The sequence below is a fragment of the Tachysurus vachellii genome, chromosome 11 (assembly GCF_030014155.1).
Source record: "Tachysurus vachellii isolate PV-2020 chromosome 11, HZAU_Pvac_v1, whole genome shotgun sequence".
Classification (NCBI taxonomy): domain Eukaryota; kingdom Metazoa; phylum Chordata; class Actinopteri; order Siluriformes; family Bagridae; genus Tachysurus; species Tachysurus vachellii.
Genome location: NC_083470.1, coordinates 22,432,569 through 22,455,650, shown reverse-complemented (window position 1 = coordinate 22,455,650; position 23,082 = coordinate 22,432,569). Strand labels below are relative to the sequence as shown.

The 23,082-nt window shown below is 38.3% G+C and overlaps 2 protein-coding genes across 9 annotated transcripts in view; both read right to left on the bottom strand.

Moving 5' to 3' along the window:
- The window catches only part of pdlim2 (PDZ and LIM domain 2 (mystique)), a 51,823-nt gene extending 43,014 nt beyond the window's left edge, over positions 1-8,809 (bottom strand). Inside the window, exons 1-3 of one of the 4 annotated variants that reach the window (XM_060881916.1) lie at positions 8,569-8,755; positions 8,424-8,456; positions 7,791-7,858 (exon numbers count right to left, since the gene is read on the bottom strand). The gene's annotated coding sequence lies outside the window, so the exon portion shown is untranslated. Of the gene's footprint in view, positions 1-7,790; positions 7,859-8,423; positions 8,756-8,788 lie in introns of those variants that run through there. The other 3 variants (XM_060881917.1, XM_060881918.1, XM_060881915.1) reach the window with 3 other exon arrangements.
- Positions 8,810-11,676: 2,867 nt separating this feature from the next.
- The window catches only part of sorbs3 (sorbin and SH3 domain containing 3), a 53,288-nt gene continuing 41,882 nt past the window's right edge, over positions 11,677-23,082 (bottom strand). For 3 of the 5 annotated variants that reach the window (XM_060880651.1, XM_060880650.1, XM_060880648.1), the window contains exons 13-21: positions 19,658-19,776; positions 17,983-18,041; positions 17,849-17,895; positions 16,674-16,788; positions 16,453-16,578; positions 15,899-16,366; positions 15,667-15,770; positions 15,472-15,578; positions 11,677-13,478 (exon numbers count right to left, since the gene is read on the bottom strand). In XM_060880651.1, the coding sequence (XP_060736634.1) occupies positions 13,417-13,478; positions 15,472-15,578; positions 15,667-15,770; positions 15,899-16,366; positions 16,453-16,578; positions 16,674-16,788; positions 17,849-17,895; positions 17,983-18,041; positions 19,658-19,776 (1,207 nt within the window). In that variant the 3' untranslated portion in view covers positions 11,677-13,416. The remainder of the gene's footprint in view (positions 13,479-15,471; positions 15,579-15,666; positions 15,771-15,898; positions 16,367-16,452; positions 16,579-16,673; positions 16,789-17,848; positions 17,896-17,982; positions 18,042-19,657; positions 19,777-23,082) is intronic. The other 2 variants (XM_060880652.1, XM_060880649.1) reach the window with 2 other exon arrangements.

The following is a 23,082-nucleotide window of genomic DNA, read 5'->3' as shown; positions in this document are numbered from 1 at the left end:
TAAAATAATGCTTATGAGTAAAGCATTATTAGCAGCATTATTAGCATACTTAAAGCAGTATGAGTAAAAAACATTGTTGACAGATTCAAAGTGCACATCATATTTAAGAAAATACTATCCATGTTGTTGGTTATAAATTCAATATAAAATCTCTGGGGAACATCTCCAGTTCACAGTCAGTGACCTAATGTGAACTGCTTGGGAACAATGGTGCAGCCTATTATATAACTGACTGAGTAATTATAAAAGGAATCTAAGGCATTTGGGAACAAAAACAAACATAGAAATTATCCTGTTGTCTGGTATGTTTGCTGTACCATGTTCCCCTTCCAAGTCAAGAAAAAAAATGAAATATTGAAAGATTTTGAGAAGAAGAAAGGAACGCGGGGCTTGTACCCACAGCACTAAGATGAGACTGCAATATTGTTGTATTCCTTGAACATTTGGACCCACCATCATTAGTGTGTTTAGCCCTGACAAGTTCATACTGTATACACCCTGACAAGCTTTTCTCTCCTTAGAGCTTTTTAATTACTGTGACCTTAAGAGACTCCACTTGGACAACAGTGTTGTTTGGTGTCCTGTAAATCATGAGAGAGCGCCAGGCCATGCTTCAAATAAAAATCGTAATTACTGTAAATATGCTGTTAGGGTTCAACTCCCACCCTCATGAACGTACTCTCAAATCCTGACTGAAAAGGCTGAGCCGGATTATCCAAAGCACTACACGATCACTGCACTGATGATGAACCTGAAGGACTCAGACACTTGCCCTAAATGTGTGCTCTATTTGCATAATCCTGAGAGAAATATGTACAGCGATGGACAAATGATAAATGTATTCGCTAATTCACCAGGCAAGTAAAAGCTCCAAAGTGCTACCAAGACCAAGGTTTCTATGGAAGAGATTTTATACTCTTTCTCTACTCTCAGGAACAGGTACACTATTCAATCGTGGGCATCTGTAAGCTCATGTATGTTGAAGGGGGTAGACAGCACTTTCCTCCAAGTGTATTTTGTGCTGCTTTGTGATGCAGTATGGGCAGCAGGACAAAAAGATGTTGGATAGATTCATGTGTCGCAACAGAAAGCTAGCCTTCACCCTTTCTGGTTGAAAGATTTTATATAACAGGGAAAAAGGAGAAGCTTGGGAGGAATACTGTCTATCATTATCTAGATGTGTCTTGTAGCTATGAATAGAAATATAACAGCCCAGAGATGAAACCTACTTGCCCCAGGTGCTTGGCCTACTGAATTTTAGAGCCCTTGTAATATAAGTTTAGGCTTCCAATTCGCTATAAACAACAGAGTGAGAAGTAGTGAAAATAGAAACTGGTGTGCTGAAGGACAGAGAAAGAATTTGCTCCACACAAATAAATGAAAGGTTTAGTGGAGTCTAGACTTTTCCATGTTTAGACGTTTGCCTTTGTCCAAAGGCCAGCTGTTAGGGGTTCTTCTGTTTCCTCTGACTTGATGGTGATAAAAAAGAAACTTGAGTACACAAGCATTTAAAAGAGGCCAAACGGTAACCAGATAACAGATGTTTAAGGACTGCGCCTACTGTAGCACATCAAAACAATAACAATAGGACTTGTTATGAAAGGCCTGTACATGTGATATATACAGAAGTGTATGTAGAATTAAAATCTGGAGCTGACTTGCTGCCACAAACTCAAGTGACTCCAGTGAATGGTCTATTTTTATTCTGGTTCACATTCCAGGTGATGACCTGGCCATATAATCTTTCAAATTCCATCTAAACTTACAAAATACAAGCTCATACCTGGAACTGGAAATACTGGTTCAGACTGGTCAAACTATGCCCACAATGTGTTTCACCTCTCCCTCCTGACCTCACCTTGGTGAAAGCTGCCAGGAAGGTAAAATGCCTTTAAATGTATACTTAAGGGTGTATCTGTAACCATCTTTAAATGACGTGGTACAAGTGCAGTCGAATGGAAGCATACACCCAAATTCTTCCGATTTAAATCAGATGCTATGTGCGTGTGTTTGAGTCATTAGAATTACATACTTTCTTGTCCAAAAGTTACAGGAGAGCATATTATGAAGGGATGGCATAGAACTGAATGACTCAGCATTGAAGAATAGTGTGTGTGCCAGTCTTCAAAATACAAGTCAAAACCATGAAAGCGGTCGGGCTTCCAGGCAACGCCTAAAGGCCCATAATTTAAGACAAAACTACTTCAGTTCTCTTGGAATGAGTCGGCCTTTGAAGTGGCACCCGGGATAAATACGTGATTGATGATTGCTAATCTTTGTGAGACTAAACATAACTGGAAAATTTGTGAGCAAAGGGCTGAACGTCCTGTAATGATGGAAATCAAATCCATCTATGAGATGAGACTGAAACTGCATGTAAAAGCGAGACATTTAGAGATGCCATTTGAAGAGCACATTAGCATTCAATGCTGAACTTGAGAAGGTCAGAGGATTTTGCTGAAAAAGTCAAGGAGTGAAGAAAACCTTCAGAAATGTTAGCAGTGTTTAATACTTGCTCACTCTAGCACGATTTATGCACATTCAATTTAACTCCCAAAGTAAATGTTCATACAAATTGTGGAGAGCTCTTCTTCACTCCACACCTCATCCTAAGGCTATTATCTCAAACAGAGTGTGTTTGTAATAGACGCTCAATAAAATGCTTGGCATCACATTTGAATATTGGCTGAAGTCTGCTTTCGCCAATGCGCCTCTGATTAAAGAACATGATCCAACATTGGCTCTGCTGTAAACACTGAAGGAAAAGTCATAAAGTCGTAGAGGAAACAGTGGATCGGCATATATACAAGCCAAGGAGGAGAAGAATGTGCTGAAATGAACTCTTGCTTCAGGGAATCAGAAACGGCAGAACTTTTTGGAGAATTTCACACGTACACTAATGTTAGGGTTTTGTCAGGATGTTAAGACAATAACTTTATGACAAGTCAAAAAGGGCATTAGGTCATACTTAAATGGTTATGTTACAGAATAAATATAAAACTTCGGCAACTAATATTAAAACTACTTTTTAACTATTGTGTGTGCGTGTGTGTGTAGCAATACAGGGCTGTAAAACAATGATTACATTTGCAGATGGGCTCCTGACAATATTTCTGGAACACAACAGTTCCCCAGTAACGCCGACACATCCGGCTGAGCTCAGGTTCAAAGTCATACAAACATCATTGCACCTAACATCAGATTGTTTAGATAAAATGAAAGAATAATATTGATACAAAATACACCACTAAATAATATATAGTGTATCATGATATCTTTTTAATATCAATCATAATCTCTAGAAACAGCTTATATGGTGTCAGATTTATTGTGTCTTGAAGGAGACTGGGAACTCAAAAAACATCCTTTACAAACCGTGGTGAACAGAAAAGCATCTCAAAATGCACAACACACTGAACCATGAGTTAGATGGAATACAAAACCACATTGGCTCCCACTTATATCAGGCAGGGACAGGAATCAGAGGCTAGATGTGGAATGTTTAAGACAAAAACAGGTGAGAAGAGAAAGAAGACCTCATCTGGTCAGACAGTGCCTTATGTCAATGTCTTATTTATATCAATATTTCAAACTAATCACTAATGGTGATAAGATTTTTAAAGGTCACCATTCAGTTATGATAGTTCTTCATTTCATCAAACACACAAACATGATTTTCTACTTTCACAAAATTAGAACCAACACAGACCAAATTCACATGTAATCAAAAATGCCTCGCACTCCAGACAACCTTATGATCTGTTTTCATACACACCCACACCGACTCAGTTATCCAACAGACGCACTCCCTGAAACGATGGCTTTAGGCAATTATACCTTATGAACTGACGCCCTATGTACTGAAAGAATACTGTTTTAAAGCCCCGGTATTGTCATGGTAACACTGCTATAAACATTTCTTCCCATGTTCCTGCTGCTGCCCATGAATAACATCCAGCACATATTTCAGACATGTAGCACCAGTGAGTCCAACCTGCCCTACAGCTATGAAGACATCAATGAGAAATGGAGCAGGACAATGGTATGAGGACCAAAAAAAAAAAAAATACAGGGCGGTGTCCAGAGAATAGACACGATACAATAGTATGACTATCGTGTGTTTGAATTCTAGCTACATGAATCATTAATCCTGGATGAACAGAAACTGTGAAACTGTTCAATGTTCACTGGTTATCTCTTGACGTGGCTTGCGTAACACGGCTTGTCAGCCATCATAACTGTGTTTACTCCGCTGCCATAGAGACTAAACTGAATAGGGGAACAGAAATATTATTTCTAGCACTCAATCACGGTTATTTAGAGTTCTGATCTTTAACAAACCTAAATAAAAGCCCTGTAACAGCTGATCTGATGATGATGACTGATGAAATGATCATCACTACACATTACCCTCATGGTACACTTTTTGGAGTATTTGTCAAGCGTCAGCCTTTGAATAACACCAGAGTTACTTAAATTAACAGATCGGACAAGTCTTATTTAAAAATGTTATTACTTTCTGGATGTTTTTCATATATATGCGAAAACTCAAAACTAAATATTATTGCATATTTGTGTATTGGAACAATAGCTTAAGGCTTCACAATGCAAAATTTTTGGCATATCGCTTAGGCAGATCATTATCTGGTAGTTTAAAGATTCTATTATACAATTATTTTAATATGATAATCAAATAATCAGTCGACTGTTTTTAGATAACTAGCAAAATTAAAGATTTCCTGTTCCAAAAATTACCATAATTTAAATCAGACAATGACAAAAGATGTTTTATCTAAACAATATTAAATTATCAGCTTAGGCGTGTAATATTTTACAACTAGACTTAACAGGGCTCAAATTAAATTAAATTATTTGGATAAAATAGTTGAGATGCTCAGGATGGTTTTTAGGTTCTCAAACCATTATGACCATTCTCCACTGACCTCTCTCATCAACAAGGCATGTCTGTATGTAGGACTTCTGCTCATTGGATGTTTTCTGTTTCACACCATTTTGTGTTACTATAGAAATGATCACTTACTAAAAAGAGCATATAACCATAAACCTACCATCATACAGTAGATGCATACAGTAGACAGTAAACATACTTAGGGGAAAATAAGGACAGGAAATGGGTGACTGGTTTAGGCTCAGGTGAGCTTTGATGGTGTGAAATCTAAGAACTGCTCTGCCATCAGTTCAGACCAAAACCTCCTCCAGGTTTCATTTAGCACAGATGGTAAAAAGACATCCATTCTTCTGGGTGCTAAAGACACAAGAATGGGGTATGTTTCACATAGTACATGTTCAAGTCCAGATTGAAAGTCTCAAAATAAAATGGTATAGAAATGGCGCTGTGAAAAACGGAACTTAAACAATTTTCCAGAGATGCACTCAATACAAAATGAAAGCTAACCAATTCATGACACAAAAATCTCACACTTCATAAATTAAATTTACTCCAAAATCATTCATAAATTCATTTCCAAATCTTCATTTCCCTAAACAATATAATTATCAATATCATTGAGAAGTTACACAATATTATAAGATATTATAAGTTATGAGAATTGAGGATCAGACAGGTGCAGTCCCACTGATGAATACACGTCATGTGCACTCAAACCTACCAAACAACATGCTTTAACTCACCGGTCTCAATTATAACACTATCAACCATATAGTAAATGCAGGATTACACACCGGTACAGACACATATACAGACAAGCTAACCGAGAACAAGAAACAGATCAGCATGCAGTGTCATATAAACCCATACACACTTGTGTACACAGTCCTCTGAAGCTTAATCTGACAGAATCTCTAACCCAGGCATTTCAAGTCAGAGGTCAAGCAGCCAAGGCAGCCACTGAAAGAACAATTGGAGCAAAGCCTGCTATCAAAGCCATGGGGGATGAGAGAAGAGTCTTTCATTATCCACTCATCCACAAAAGATCTTATCGCAGTATTACTTCCTTGCTAAGAATCAGCTTCAAATGTGCTACGAATCCATGACAGGGTTTAGTTTCTTGTCAAACTAAAACATTACTTAGAATGTGAAGTCACGTTTGTAAACCTTTAACAAGAATGCAAATGTCGTCCAGCAAATAAAAACCATAATGTGTGTCTCTACAGTGATAACGATTACAAATTAAGCATTTACTGAAAGAAGTGGACAAACATAATTTATCCGCTTTACCTGATGGGATAGCGGATAAATTATGTTTGTCCACTTCTTTCGCCAACTGCTCTAGCGTCAGACTTGGGCAATGTGTATACAGTAGCAGACCAAGTGGAATGATTACGAATGACATATATATATATATATATATATAAATTCATATATGAATAAATTGCAGCTCTGTGAAGTTAAAAATGGAAGAATTGTGCAGAAAGTATAATGACAAGAAGTAGCTTTAAGTGAGAACTGGCTTCAACTTTTGTGGCACCATTTCTAGGAAAAACTTGAACTAAAAGTTAGTGAAAGTTAGAACTGAACCTCTACCAGAGAAACAGGAGGTTCACCAGCATTTTTGGCTTTCTTTCCTGTGGCTCTGTTATTATAAAGACAAATGCCAGTACAATGACCTAGTGGTGTGTTTGTGGATCCTCTGCCTCATGCCCATTCAGCAGTCTGGACTCATCTAAATATACACACACCAACACACAGGAGAGGCGATTAGATGAGAGAGAGAGAGGGCGAGAGAGAGAGAGAGACAAAGGGAAGGTAATGAGCTGGGAGGATTCAGCAAGTTCCAGCATTTCATGCCCGGTTAAAATGTACTGCACAGTCATCACAGATTTGTTTTCAGCTGCTAAGAGCAGGAGTTTGTGTACTTCTGAGCTGTATTATTAACTTACTGGACAAGGCCTTAGAGTTCAGCTGCAATAATCAGACCATGTGGCATTGTACATTGCATGGCCTTATAGAACCACATGAATACTATATTTATCCACTAAAATGGCTTAAAGATATCTATCTATCTATCTAGATAGATATGTGGGAAAATGTGTGACATACATATTTATGTGTCACATTTGATTCATACATTTTCCCTTCTTTAAATCAACAGAAACTATCACAGTACGTCTGTAAAAACAATGAGCTCAACTTGTTATGTCACAAAACAGGCTCAGGAATTTGAACCTATCCTGGTTGTTATGCAAATTAGAAGAGTTTTAAAGGAAACTTTCATCTCCCAAAGAAGAGGCCATGCTTGCGTAGATAGATAATGTTAGTGATGAAGTAATGCTGAAAATAAAAATCTGTGACAAATGCAAAATAATTCATCAGGTTAACTATTGGGATGGGCATCATGGGATTTCCCGTTTGCATGATCCCATATCATCGTATTAAAGAGAGCAATAATTCAGAAATGTTAGAAACTGTAGCGCAATAACATAATTTCAAAATAAATTTTAACGTAATATTTACTTAATAAATAGCTTGATGCGACATGTATGAACATGTATTAATATATTCAATTAAATCAAATTACATCTTAAATTAAATTATAGATTAAAATAATGACTTAACTACTTTGAAATATATCCAATAACGTAATATTCAATAATTATTCAATAAGGCAATAGCTTAAAAAAAAAAACACTTAAGTCAATATAATGAGTTACATAGTCTGAAAATATCAAGATAACATCAAAATAAGGATGTAACATAAATGCAAAATAATACGGTATATATTTAACCTTACTAGTTTCAGTGCTTCAGCCATTTTTAATGTCATCTATGTACATGCTTTAAATGTTTTTTGTGTTTTTTTTTAGCTTACTGAATTTGCAACAAACTGGACCTTCAGTTGTTTGTGGCTTTCCCCAGGTCTGAAATATCGTGGATGACCTGCAGGGTAGATATTTAAACAAAAAATTGCAATAAATCCAAAGATGAGAAGCCAGATGAAGTTTTACAGTTTACTGGGAGATTTGAGTGGAAAAATAGCAACAAGCCAAGTTCTGGAACAGGTTAATAGCTGACAGAGGGAACTTTAAAACTGCATATTCAGTTAATATAACCTAAAATATTTTTGGTCAAGGTTTATATAGAAACTTTTGAGGTTTCTAACTTTTAAAAAATGTACAAATTTGCATTTTTGTGGTAAATATTTTTCTTTTATTGCATCAAGCCAAGTTCTGGAACAGGTTCATAGCTGACAGAGGGAACTTTAAAACTGCATATTCATTTAATATAGCATAAAATATTTTTGGTCAAGGTTTATAAAGAAACTTTTGAGGTTTCTAACTTTTAAAAATGTACAAATTTGCATTTTTGTGGTAAATATTTTTCTTTTTTTCTTTTAAACACGGAAAAAGTGCTGTTACTTACAAGTTGACACTGTAACACTGAGCAGAAGTAACTACTACGTCTTAAAACAAAGTAAAAGTTGAGACAATTTGTAGAAACTTACCAGAGTTTATAAAAACACAACACGACGCTGACGCTGAGGTAAAAAAAAAAAAAAAGAATTAGCCGTTACAAACGCTGACACCTGCGTTCGATTTTCCGCGCGCGCAACCCCTCGTGCCAAGAATATATATTTAAAAAAAACACACATAAATAAGGAAGGTTGTCTGTTACGAATACTTCTTTCACAGAAAATAACACCAGGACGGTCTGCTTCTTTCTTCTTGTGTGTTTATTTTATTTAACGCAAACCTGCCACAGGAACTCGCGCTTGATTTTTAATCTTTTATAAAGCGCGCGTGCGTGAGTGAGTGAGTATGCGCGTGAGACTGCACACCTAGCCGCTGTGGTTTCGGCACGAGCGCTCACCGTGGAGATTATTTCGCTGTGGCGTCATCGGTAAACACACCCCCAGGTTTGTCATGCCACGTGTAGCTATCAAAATAAAACCCAGGGGACGGGCACCAGAAGTGTGGGTGGGTTATAGGAACGGGAAATATACATTTTTTTGACAATAAAAATGAGTTTTAAAGCGGCGCGTGAGTCAGTGCGCCACCTGCTGTTAAGGAAATGTGGTGCATGGGCTCGTGCATGGGTTTCTACCCACTTCAAATCAAGGGCTGTTTCTAAACTGATGGGTTGGACTAAGCATATGGGAGTACTCCAGAATCAGAGTTGGGTCTACATATGCATTCAGTAGTTAGCACCAGATATATAATTCTACTCTTATCCTGAGTAATCCTGCTCAAGGTTTTCCTGGATCCAGAGCAACATTGAGTGAGAGGAGAAAAAACACACCATGGCATTACCAGTCCATCTCAGGGCAATGTACCATCATCTCACTCACTCACTCACTCACTCACTCATTTTTTACCGCTTATCCGAACTACCTCGGGTCACGGGGGTCATCGGGCATCAGGCGTCATAGGGCATCAAGGCAGGATACACCCTGGACGGAGTGCCAACCCATCGCAGGGAGCACACACACACACTCTCATTTACTCACGCACTCACACACTACGGACAATTTTCCAGAGATGCGAATCAACCTACCATGCATGTCTTTGGACTGGGGGAGGAAACCGGAGTACCCGGAGGAAACCCCCGAGGCATGGGTAGAACATGCAAACTCCACACACACAAGGTGGAGGCGGGAATCGAACCCCCAACCCTGGAGGTGTGAGGTGAACGTGCTAACCACTAAGCCACCGTCCCCCCCATGTACCATCATATCCATCTTATTCATTTATTACAGGAGTGAGATTTTTATTCTTAAACTATACACCTATAAAAAACAGAAGAATAAATTACAGTATAGGTAAATTCTTTTTGCTGTGGTCAGGCATGATACATCACACCTGGCGCAGAAAGGGTTTGAGGGCATTCTTTCTTCATACAATCTTATACACTATCTCAGGGACCTGCTGCTAAGAAACTGTGATCATTCTAGTATTACTGCACACAATATCGTCTGAACTTACAGTATTTACATATAGTATTGACACTGGTCGGTCTGTGTGGTCGGTCTGTCGGAGCTCGGCGCTGTTTTTTGTTTACTGTCTTTTTTGTATTTTGTGTATTGTCTTGTAACCTTTTGTCTGCACTGTCTTTTGTCCTGCACTGTCTTGACTGTCTTGTCCTGCACTGTTTGCACCAGGTTGCACAGTTGCACTTTATGTGGCTAGGACTACTTACTAAGTCCTTAGCCCTGTCTTTGTTTTATGTAGCACCTTGATCCTGGAGAAACTTTGTCTCATTTCACTGTGTACTGCAACAGCTATATATGGTTGAAATGACAATAAAAGCTTCTTGACTTGACTTGACTGTTGTACCAGCTTGGCAGTCCTGACCTCCAGTTCAACAACCTAGAACCTTAACTGTTGGACCCTCCAAAATTAGATGTTTTTTAGATTGATTGTTTAGGTTTGTTGTTAGTTTATGTGCCCTGCGATGGGTTGGCACTCCGTCCAGGGTGTATCCTGCCTTGATGCCCGATGACGCCTGAGATAGGCACAGGCTCCCCGTGACCCAAGGTAGTTCGGATAAGCGGTAGAAAATGAGTGAGTGAGTGAGTGAGTGTTAGTTTATGGTTTGTTTCAAAAATGAACAACTTCCTACTTGAAACACCTTCAACCCAAGTGACATTTTTGGAGGAAAGAAAGAGTTTGTTTAAGAGCAGTTTTAATGAAAGCGATAACAGGGATTAACTTGTTTAATGGATCTCTAGGATTTCTCGGTCTCTAGATTCCTTTTTGAGCTCATCAAACTACACATAATTCTGAGTAGGATGTTTGATATGAATGTGTTTACAGCAGGGGAAGCTTGGTGGTCCTGGGATTCGAACTCACAACCTTCAAGGATGAGGTAGAGGTTTACATCAGGCTATTTTATGTTTATAAAAAGAAATAAAAAAGAAAAATAAACTGTGTTCTCAATGTGTTTGTTCAGTTTGAGTTTAAATCCACTTCGTTTCTGTAAGAGCTTTGATTTTATACAGTATGACATGTTTAATTTTCAAATGTTCATCAATGTTTATTCACTGATATAACAAGGCGATCTTTAATTTACTGGATACTATGGTGTGTGTAACACCATTATACTGCAATATTATAGTGTGCTCTAGTATTCTTTAGTATATTATTATACGTCAGGAGAATCCAGGTTGGTCTTTTTTTTTCCAGATCAAACACACCCGGTTTACTCATGAGTGCAGGCTACACCTTCAATTAATTAGAAACTTGGTCTGGAATTCAGGGAGGGTTCTGTTTCATACTAGAAAAATTTGCTGCTTTCTAAAGTGATGGGGTAAATGAGTCATTGAATTACGTCAGAGGTAGAAGAGAATTCAGGTGTGTTGTTATTTTTTCAAGATTGTCAGAAACTTCAAGATACAGTGTTAATCACTGACAGTGGAGACTCCTCCCCCAAACACTAAACATCACACCTTTCAAACATAACATCTTGTCGCAACCGAAGGCTTTCTGAGAAAAAAAAAACACACCTGAATTCTTAGCTTCAGATAAGAATGTAGTTTTTCTCTGAAACTTCAGGATTATGTGTCACCCTACAGCACCATGGGGCATTGAAGATGTTGCTGATTTCAGTCATGAGGTCCGGTGTCATTGTTACAAGAACAACATCCAAGCAAAGACAACGCATGGCATAAACACCACGAGAAGTTGGTGGCTTGTTTGTTTGTTTTTTAACGCTCATCTTAGAGCTATTTTAAGAAATTAAATAAAAAGTAACTCAGTGTATTTTCTTCCAGCACAGGATGCATTTATTTGATGGTTATAGAAATCTGTGAGTACCATAGCTACTGAAATACACTGTGCAATCAGTAAAAATATATTATTATTATTTTTTTTCAGTTTGATAACTGTTAATATCTGTACAGTGTCAGAAAACAAAAAAAAAATGAAAATAATACTCGAGTTAGAAACCAGTATTCTACACAATACAACCACATACAATCATTCACCATTCTAGTGTAACCCATCCATCTCATAATAACCTGTGGTCACGTCATAGATCGTGACTATGAGCGTAAGAAACACTTATAAAGAAGTAGTTTTTTACTTGGAATTGTCAGTGACATGGTTCATGAGACATTAACTGTACATTAATCAGCTGGTCACGTTGTTCTTCGTGATATGATTAAAAACACTTCCTTATTTCTTTATACTTTGGTCACCATCTTCGGTTACTTCATCTTTCCAAGAACTTTTTCGTACTCAAAAAGGAAGTGAGTGGTGGATATGTGGTAGATTATTACTTTAGTATAACAATTACACACAAGAACCACTTCGCTATATCATCGAGTATCATGTTAAACTTCACAACTTTACAATAGTTAAGGTTTATACTTTAACTCCAACCACATCCACGTCACTCATTCAAATTGCTTTGAATTTTACTCCAGATCTGGTTGATGCAGAAAGAATGTTCGGGCAAGGAGCCAGTCAGAAATGATATGAGACTTCCTTTTCATTAAGGAACGCCCAATCTCAATGGCAGAGCCGTAATCTTCGTTGGTGCACAGCATGCGTACTGTAGGATTGACTGCATTTCTAATGAGCATATTCAACACAGAACAATCATCAATAACACAAGTTTTCGGTAATAGGTTATAGGTTTCTGTCATGTAGGTAATCATATTTAGATATTCTCACATACAGCCCTGAAATCAAGCTAATCCACTACAGACATGTTCGAGCTCTAGATTTATAATACGCACATACTGAAGCCAGTTCTGCTTGAGTTCTTTCCTTATCCTACAATCCCTAGAATGTTGCAGACCAGAGTGAGGTGATCCTTTAATAGTGCCTCCAGCGACAGCGTAAGAGATACAGAATTAATATAAACTACACATATATGAAGCTCTAGCAGGCAAGGATTGGCACGGTTGTGTTGTTAATAATAAATTTGAGTTCAGCCAAGCTACAAAAAAAAAATCCTACTAAAAACACTAATATTTGTGATGATCATGATAATCGAGAAAGTTCCGTCCATCCGGATGTGTTTCTTCGTGGAGTGTTCACGGAGCTGCGCTGCTACAAATCTGAAACGCAGGACGGAGGAAATCTTTACACAAAAATGTGAAACACAGGTCGTGCTGCAAAATAAGCAAGTAGAAGATAAGGCGCGTGTCTATGTCTCTGTTCTCTGTGGCAGCACTCCAGTCCAAACCAAATCCATGGCCACCTCTTAAATCAGTAACTGGTTGCTTTAAAAACAAGTGAGTTGCCTTGACTGTTCCAAACACAGTGTCTTTGCCATTGCCACCACATCCAGGGAGTGCTTGTGAAAACACACACCCACACACACGAGTGCTCAAAATGTGAAGAGTGTGCATGCAAACCAGTTTAAAAAGGAGCTGAAAATTGAGAGAAGATGACAGAAAGATTGAAGATTGATTGTGCATATGTGCTGAAATTGTCTTCGGATTAGTGAGCGAGATTGCAGAAGTAGTGACGGTGCACAACGTTTGTTCACGTTCAGACAGGTGCCACGTAGTTGCCAGGAAACGTTCCAAAAGCACGGGTCCTCTCAGACGTACCTGTAAGAAGCAGAAGTTCAACATCAGCTCCAATAATCTTCTAATTTTGGCTTTTCCTGTTAGGGATCGCCACAGCGAATCATCTGTTTTCACCTACAGTAACACTATCCTCGGCATCCTCTACCCTCGCACCAGTTACCTTTATGTCCTCTTTTAACACATCCATACAGTATATCTCCTCTTTGGCCTTTCTCTTGACCTCTTACCTGGCAGCTCCATCTCCAACATCCTTCTACCAATATAATTACTCTCCCTCCTCTGTACATGTCCAAACCATCTCAATCTAGCCTCTCTGACCTTGTCCCCAAACCAGCCAACCTGAGCCGTCCCTCTGATGTGCTCGTTCCTAATCCTGTCCATCCACATCACTCCTAAAGAGAACCCCAACATCCTCATCTCTGCTACCTCCATCTCTGCCTCATGTCTTTTCCTCACTGCTACAGTCTCTAACCCATACAGCAGAGCTACTCTCACTACAGTCTTGTACAACTTTCCGTCGATTCTTGCTGACACTCCTGTCACACAGCACTCCTGACACTTTTCTCCAGCCACTCCAACCCACCTGCACTCGCCTCTTCACCTCTTTTCCACACTCCACATCACTCAGGACAGCCCACCTCAGCCCCCTGTAACCTCACTGTTCTACTTCCCTCCCTCTCGATCATACACATGTATTCTGTCTTACTACGACTGACTTTCATTCCTCTGCAAGATGGGAATTAAAGCCGATCCTCGATGTAGCCCCACCTCAACCTTGAACTCCTCTGTCTGACCCATGGCACATCTCACTCCTGTCGTACTACTCTCTTACTGTACATATCCTGAACTGATCAGTAAACTAAAAATAAATAAATAAATGACGACAAAAAAAATAAGCATTAGTTCAGTCTCAACAACCCCCAATTTAAACTTAGCAAAGCTAATTTAATCAATTAATCCCAATTTAATCCCAAAAAACACTGATTATATCCTAACAAGCTGCAATATAATCCTAGCAAGATTTCATTTAATCCCATTAAGCTTCAATACAATCCTAACAAGCCACAATTTGATACCAAGAAACTTTTATTTAATCCCAACAAATCTCAATTTAATAGAGACCTTCAATTTAATTCTGGCAAGCCTTGATTTATCCTAGCAAACCTCAATTTAATCTGACAAATCCTCAATTTAATTTTAGAAAGAACTTAAATTAATCCCAGCAAACCTTGATTTAATCCAATAAAATCATGATTTAATCCAACCAATCCTGAATTTAATCTTAGAAGTGCCCTAGTTAATCCCAGCAAACCTCAATTTCATCCTAGCAAGCCTTGATTTAATCCTAACAAAACTAAATGTAATCTGGGCAAGTCACAAATTTTACCCTGGTAAACCTTGATTTAATCTCAGCAAATCTTGATTCAATACTAGAAATCCTCAATGTAAATAATCCCAGCAAACCTCAATGTAATCGTAACAAGACAGAATTTGTTCCCAGGAAACCTTGATCTAATCAATAAAACCTTCAATTTAAACTTAGCTTCTAGTTAATCCCAGCAAACCTTGATCTGATCCCAGAAAACCATGATCTAATCATACCTAACCTTGAAAACACAATATACAGTATACATTAGCTTGACATTGAGCTTATCTGTCCAAAAAGTGTAGGTTGCCATAGTAACTGAGTGGGAGTTAAAATGATCTTTACCTATTTTTACCACTGAGATTAAAAATTAACCAGGATTGTTAAGACTCAAGAAAGTTCACATCTCATGTGCAGATCTCGATGTGATCCTAAGAACTGATTTTATCCTCTGCACCTTTTATCCTTTTATCTAGCACACTTTTAGGCATTATCCAGTTTCACTAATCATGTAGTAACATGTAGTGTCCTGTAGAGGGCAGGTAAGTCAAAAATACGCATGATCTACAGCAAGGATGGCAAAATTAAGAAAGGTAAAGAAAGATTTTCCTAAAAGACACTCGTCCATTAGATAAAGGAGCCATTTACCTACAAACCAGCCGTCATCACACTTCTCCATCACCTGAATGATGTCTCCCTCCCTCAGCTCCAGCTCGTCTCCGTTCTGGGGTTTGTAGTTGTAAACTGCCTTATATCTGACATAGAGACAGAAATTTAAGAAGGTTAGGAACCAGGAGGAATAATCATATTATTCTGATATTCTTCCTGAGACCTGAGACTCACGGCTGTCGTGGTATGACTGTAGTGCTGCTGTTGACTGGGGAAGCTGCTGATGGTGGAGTTTTTACATGCGTGTAATACTGAGGAGAGTGTGTCCTAGGTCTGTCCTAAAGAGGTTATGAGAATAAAACTTCTTCAATATGACCTGCTGAAACCAGGATCGCTGATGAAAGAAATATCTTCACTGTAAATAAACATATAATCGTTACCACCATAACTGTTACCATGTTGATACCTGATAAGAAAACGATGGTCTCTGGTTCATGTTCATCGCCAGTCCCGGGCCCTGTGGAGATGCCAGGACATGACTGGATGGTGAAACTGGGGATCTTGCTTCTCTGTCCAGTGAGCTGCATGCTGAAGGTGAGAAAGTCCTGTGGCTGTTGGGCGGAGTGGGTGAGGTGGGGCCAGGCGAGAACACAAAGTGATTGGACGATTGTTTGATGAAGGCGGGCTGTGTGGGTGAGAGGGGTGAGCGTGATTGGCTGGTGCGTGCGTGAGGTGAAAGCGGAGCCTGAGTGCAGTGAGGGGAAGGGGAGAGGGGTGAGAGTGGGCTGGGTGAAAGGTCATCAGCCGTTTTGGTTCGGGGCATTTTGTTGACCTGCACGTAGTTGGCGGGGAAAATGCCACTGCGGGTGGTTCCCGAGATCCGACCCTCTAACCAGTGATCGTCCACCCGTCGTGTTATGGATATCACCTCACCCTAAAAGAGATTGATTTCCACTTGATGATGATGATGATTACAGTATGACGATTAGTATAGTAGTATAATCTTTGATAAGCCGATACCTTCCGGAAGGACAGCTCCACTGGCAGGTCTGCATTAAAGTTGAACAGAGCCACGGCCTCGCCGTATTCCAGCACCTGTACACTGGGAGACTTTATCGGCACTGGCTTCTCTGTCGGAGGAATTATCTGCTCAAGAAACAGAGTAAAAACGTGGATCTATTGTTACTACATTTCACGTCGTGTGACTGCACCTAACGTATTAATAATGCAGGCGCACATACCTCAACGTAGCTAGTCGGAAAGATCCCTGCTCTTCCATGATGCTCTCCTTCATACCAATTGGCATCAACCTGCCGGTGAATGTAAACCACATCACCCTTTTGCAGGGTCAGCTCCCTGGAAACAAAGGTCAAAAGTCAACATGTGCATCCCAGATTCTCATAAGGGTTTTCTCAGGAGTTTTTCCTTATCCTCATCTTTCGTGTTTTAATGTCCCAATACCTGCCCTTAGGATTTTATTAGAAATGAACAGGCTTACTGTTTTTCTGCTCACCGTATTATTTTAATACACTTACAGCTAGGAAACAAATTGCTGTAGAACATGAAACAGATGCTCTGAAACAGAGAGGCGCAAATACCCCAAAGCACAAAAAGAGAGCAGGGAACAGAACTATTATAGGAATGCACTAACAACAAAGTACCTGCTGAAAACAATACAGATTTTATCTTCAGTGCTGTTACCTGATACAGAAGCTGCTGAGCACGCTACAATGATGGGAAGATTCATAGCCTCAGTTCTGCTGGTCTAGAAACTTCACCGTTGCCTTCTAAATATTCAGATTTGAGTGTTTTACTTTGCCTAAGTATAAGTATTGGACTGATGATTCTGATCTAAATTTAATTTAAAGATAAAAATGTTTAGTTTACGGGCGAGACTGGGTTTGAAAATTTAACAGATTGGCCGGGCCAGTAACAGGTTGAACTAATATAAATTACATGTAAAACCCATTAGCTAAAAAGAAAAGGAAACCTCTATTCCATTACAGTGTGAACAGTGTTGTTGGTCACACCTTTTTTGCCAGCGCATCAAAGTTTGTCGACTTTAGAAACCATAGCTTTAGCTTTTAGCGTTAGCACTTAAGCTCGGTAGTGTTTGGAGTTCGCCATCTAGTGCAATCAACTGAGAAAAAGGCGAAATGCGGTTTTTAGGACAATTTTGTAAATACTCTAACAGCCCAACAGGTTGTAGTTGGGCTGCCTTACAGTCTCACCCATAACGGTTGAAACACTGCCATCTATTGGAGAACTCACTATTGCACTGTAAATTTGCAAATGTTGAGTTGAGTGTTGAGGCAGGATCACGTTTGCTTGTTGAATTTCACATGTACATGTTTCATCTACAGCATTCACACAACTCCTGAACAAACATTCAATATACAATCAATACACCACATACTTGGGTGACTGGGCTTGGAAATCGAATTTGGCTCGTGCTGCTTTCATCTGTTGGCACAAAAACATACCCCATAAACAAACATATGCGATGAAGACATAATGTACCACCCTGCAGTGACACAGAAACCCTCTTACCTTTTTCTCCTCTCTCTTAGGTAGAAAGTCCATGTCTGCAGACACACACCCTGCTCTGTCTGCAAAAGCAAGGGCGAAATAAACAAGTGCCGAAAGTCAGAACTGATGCTTAAAACATCTTCTACAAGCGTTTACAATTTTTATTACAAATCAAGCTTGAAACAAATTCAGTTACAGGAATTTTTACACTCTTTTAGCTTCTTTACAATCAAATCTAACAAATTAAAGACAAACAAACAAACAAACAAATAAATATTAAAAATAAAACTTTTTCAAGCTTAAGTATGATGTTAACAGAGAAATTTGTCTGGATTTTTGAGACATGTTTTCGGGCCTATTTTTAAGGGACAAAACAAACACACAAACAAACAAAACATACACAAACTAACTAACTAACAAAACAAACAAACAAAACATACTAAACTAATTAAACTAAAATAAATAAATATTTTCTTTTTATTAATAAGTATAAAAATAAATAGGCAGACAAAAAAACAACAAATGAAATACTGTACATGCATAAACAAACAAACAAACAAACTTATTTGACATGCACAAACAAACAAACAAACAAACAAACAAATTTATTTGACTGATTGTTCAAAAAATAAATAAATAAATAACAAATAAATGTATTTCATGGATTTTTTGCTGGAATATTTCATTCTAAGACAATCAGCATATTTCTGTTTGGCAGTTGCTTTTATCCAAACTGACTAATAAGTGAGACAGAATGTCCAGACATTTAGCAGAAGTCTTTATTTAGCACGGCAGTGCCAGTTGTGGTTCCTGTTGGGATTTGCACTCATAACCCACTGGACACAACCTACCAGCTATGACATGCTTGTTGCATCTTTAGTTTTGGGTTGAAGTTTGATGTGATGGAAATCTGCTTGAGTGAGAGTTAATCTGTGAACCTGAACAAAGCTTCAGGCTGTTGATGAATTGTTTCACATTACTGGGGAAGTCATGTTACATATCACATGACCCATTACCTTAGTTTCCCTACTTTCGCTGGGTACTAGCTTAAAAAATTCCTTTAAGAACTATTTACAATTGTGTGTGTTCTCTCGCACTCTCTCTCTCTCTCCTTCTCTCTCTCTCTCTCTCTCTCTCCCTTTGCTTTATAAAGAGCTCTGTTTGTATCCATGTTAATCAGATACCACCCTGAAGTAAGGAAACCCGAAACAATAAAGGGGCAGAAATCTATTTCCGGGTTCCTGGAAACAAATTAGCGGTGGAAACGTTCGTAAAAAAAAAAAAAAGACCTGGATATCTTAAATGCAGGACAATCTGCAAGCAGTTAGGAAGAGACAAATTTGTTGTTGTTTGATTCTGTACAACAAACTGAATTTCAAAAAGAAACACCGCTTTAGCATGGAAGATTCCCAAAATGGATTATTTAGGATTTGCATAAACATGAACAGGCCATCAACATGAAACAGGACTCGATAACATGACTGTATCCTTCTCAGCCGTTAAGATGAAAGATGCCTCTGATTACTAAATGTCAACTAAAAAGCTTCAAAGCTGTCATCATCATGTGACTTCAAATCCATTGGACAAACCCAAATCAAGAAGAAATGGATCAGTATCTATTCCTGTTTATTTCTGGCTGGATGATATTGAAGAGAAAAGAAAAAAGCAAAGCAGAATGGAAAGAGTCAGATCTTACCATTAGCACGTGTGATGCTAGGTGCTTTGTCTTGCTGAACGCCAGCGCAAGGGCTTGTAGGATGGCTTGGTGGGGCACTTCTTTCTTTTGTCCTGGGGTCCTTCTCTCCAATCAGGTAGCTGAGAGAAAATTGGAGAACAGAAAGATTTGTACTCATTATTGAACTTTTCAGCTTTTAGGACAAACCAAATTATCAACCATGGAAATTTTACACTTACAACATCAGTTGTTTACACTGCACAAACATCTAAAGATGACAAAATGTGAAATAAATGATGAAAGAACATTGCCAAACCTCAGTGCTAAAAAAAAGCTACCACAGAACTAATTCTTCCTGCTTTTATCGTATTTAATTTGCTGGTTTTATTTTATGAATTTCATTTAGACTGCCTTTTTTCCCCCATCAAACCCACAATACATTCTTTTAATTAGTTCAATGCAATTTACAAAATAAACAAATAAATAATTCTAAACTTAACAACATAAGCCATATATAAAATTGTAAGAAACTAAGTAAACAATTTGAAGCCAATCATTGGAGGCTAATTAGGATCTCCTAATGCGTACATTTCCACAAACACAGGAACTTTTGTAGAATACATACAGTGACTTTTCTTAAATTAACTGGATTCTTATGAATAACACATTTTTTATAAATGCTCCAGCAAATGATTTCTGAGTAAATCTGTCTGTATCCGGTTTGATTAACGAGGCCCATTGTTTTGAAGACGGTTACATATGATCTGAAATAAATCTGCTTGACAAAAAGACACACACACACACACACACACACTAAAACATCCTGAATGCACCCGAAAGGTAAAACATTTGTGCACTGGCACTTTTCTGCTTAATGATTTCGTCTTAAACAATGGGCTTATCATTACAAGCCACAGAAAGCTTGGTAAGGAAACTGCGTCATCTCCGAAAGCTGCAAATGAAAGCTACAAATGACAGCAAACTGCTGATCTGATTTTGCTGTTAAAATGGTTTAAATGCAAAAGCTTGAACAATAAAATCCTTCAATGTTAATACCATGCTCCATTGTCCAAGTCACACATGTGCAAGTCACAAGTACTGTAAGTCTCAAGGCTTAACCTTCAAGTCTCAAGCAAGTCCGAGTCAATTTTTGTGAGTCAAGTCAAGTCAAGTCAAGTCACTGCTTTATGTCAAGCAATTCAAGTCAAGTCGTAGCTTGAGTCAAGCAAGTCACTGGCAAGTCATACAGATGTTTGATGATTTAACTATATATATATATATATATATATATATATATATATATATATATATATATATATATATATATATATATATATATTAAACAAAGTTAAATCTACAGTATTTATGGTGTTTACAGTATTTTATGTGCAACAAAAAAGTTGCAAGAGTTGCAAGAGTTGTGAATACAATAAAAATCTAAAAATGAATAAAAATCAAAACTACAAAGCCTAAGATGTAAATGTAACTGAAATAAGGCACCATAAAAGCATGAAAAGTTTCAATATGCCTCAAACATGGCAGAAGACCATGGAAAAGTATATATAAAAAAAAGTACAATGGCTTCTTTGCAACCAAATGGCATTTTTTGAACAGGCATTCCCTTTTAATGGGACATGAACACATCCTTAAATTAGATCCTTCCTTTTTAACAACATAATAACAACAACAATCGATCACGTCAATCAAAAAATGTAAATTATTGAATCACACAAACCTTGAAGTGAATTAACTATTGGAGAGAGAGAGAGAGAGAGAGAGAGAGAGAGAGAGAGAGAGAGATGTAATTTATTAATATTAAAGGGATAGTTCACCTAAAAATTAAAATTCTGTCATCATTTTCTCACCCTCATGATGTTACAAACCTGTATAAATTTCTTTGTTTTGATGAACACACATGTAGATATTTTAAGGAATGTTTGTAACCAACCCATTCATGAGCCCCATTCACTTCCATGGTATTCTTTTTTCCCACTATGGAAGTGAATGGGGCTCATGAATGGTTTGGTTACAAACATTCCTTAAAAAATCTTCCTCCGTGTTCATCTAAACAAAGAAATTTATACAGGTTTGTAACATAAAGAGGGTGAGAAAATGATGACAGAATTTTAATTTTTGTGTGAACTATCCCTTTAAATTGAATGTGTGTGTGCATGCGAGACAAGAATATGGCCGTGCTTGCAACTCTGAGGTTTTTTATTTTATATTTATATTTAGGGTTTATATATACATATATAGGGGGGACGGTGGCTTAGTGGTTAGCACGTTCGCCTCACACCTCCAGGGTCGGGGTTCGATTCCCGCCTCCACCTTGTGTGTGTGGAGTTTGCATGTTCTCCCCGTGCCTCGGGGGTTTCCTCCGGGTACTCCGGTTTCCTCCCACGGTCCAAAGACATGCATGATAGGTTGATTGGAATCTCTGGAAAATTGTCCGTAGTGTGTGATTGTGTGAGTGAATGAGAGTGTGTGTGTGCCCTGCGATGGGTTGGCACTCCGTCCAGGGTGTATCCTGCCTTGATGCCCAATGACGCCTGAGATAGGCACAGGCTCCCTGTGACCCGAGGTAGTTCGGATAAGCGGTAGAAGATGAATGAATGAATGAATGAATATACATATATATGTGTGTGTGTGTGTGTGTGTGTGTTTGTGTGTGTTTGTGTGTGTGTGTGCATCCCCATAAATGATCCATACGCTTTTCACTCAAAGCCTAACACTGAAGACCAATTATAAGTGCTATTGCAAAAAATCTGACATTTCCACATAAACAGTGACCAACCATTTACACTACATTGCACTTGCATATATATATATAACTATATAACATATATATATATAACATATATATAACTTTGTCACTCAATTGTGAGCGATACACGTTCAACAGGTGCACCTGATGCAGGGATGGCCATAACTCTTACCGCTACCTTGAACAAAGAGGGGAGGGTGTGACTGTTCACAGCCCAAAACTGCAGGGAGTCCTATCCATCAAATGTCCAAATAGTGGTTAAACCGAATAAGGGAACTGGATCCCCAAAATCCCGGTACCCGAAATACTTTTTGGTGTAGCGCCTTCCATGTTTCGTCACGACTGTTAAGGTTTATTAGTTAGATTACGCTCTTACGTGCGTTCAAAAACAGATTTAAAACAAACAAACAAACAAACAAAAAAGTTATTTCGAGTCATTTAACTCAAGTCACAAGTAAGTCTCAAGTCTTAAAGTCAAGTCGAGTCTTTTTTTAATATTTGTCAAGCAAGTCTCAAGTCTCAAATTTGCGACTTAAGTCTGACTCGAGTCAAGTCATATGACTCGAGTCCCCCATCTCTGGTTCCCACTACAGCACAGTTTCAGCACAGTAGCAACACTGAAACATCTTGCACATTGATTTTATGTAGTATTCATTAAGCAGCTCTAAAGGAAGGTTAGAGT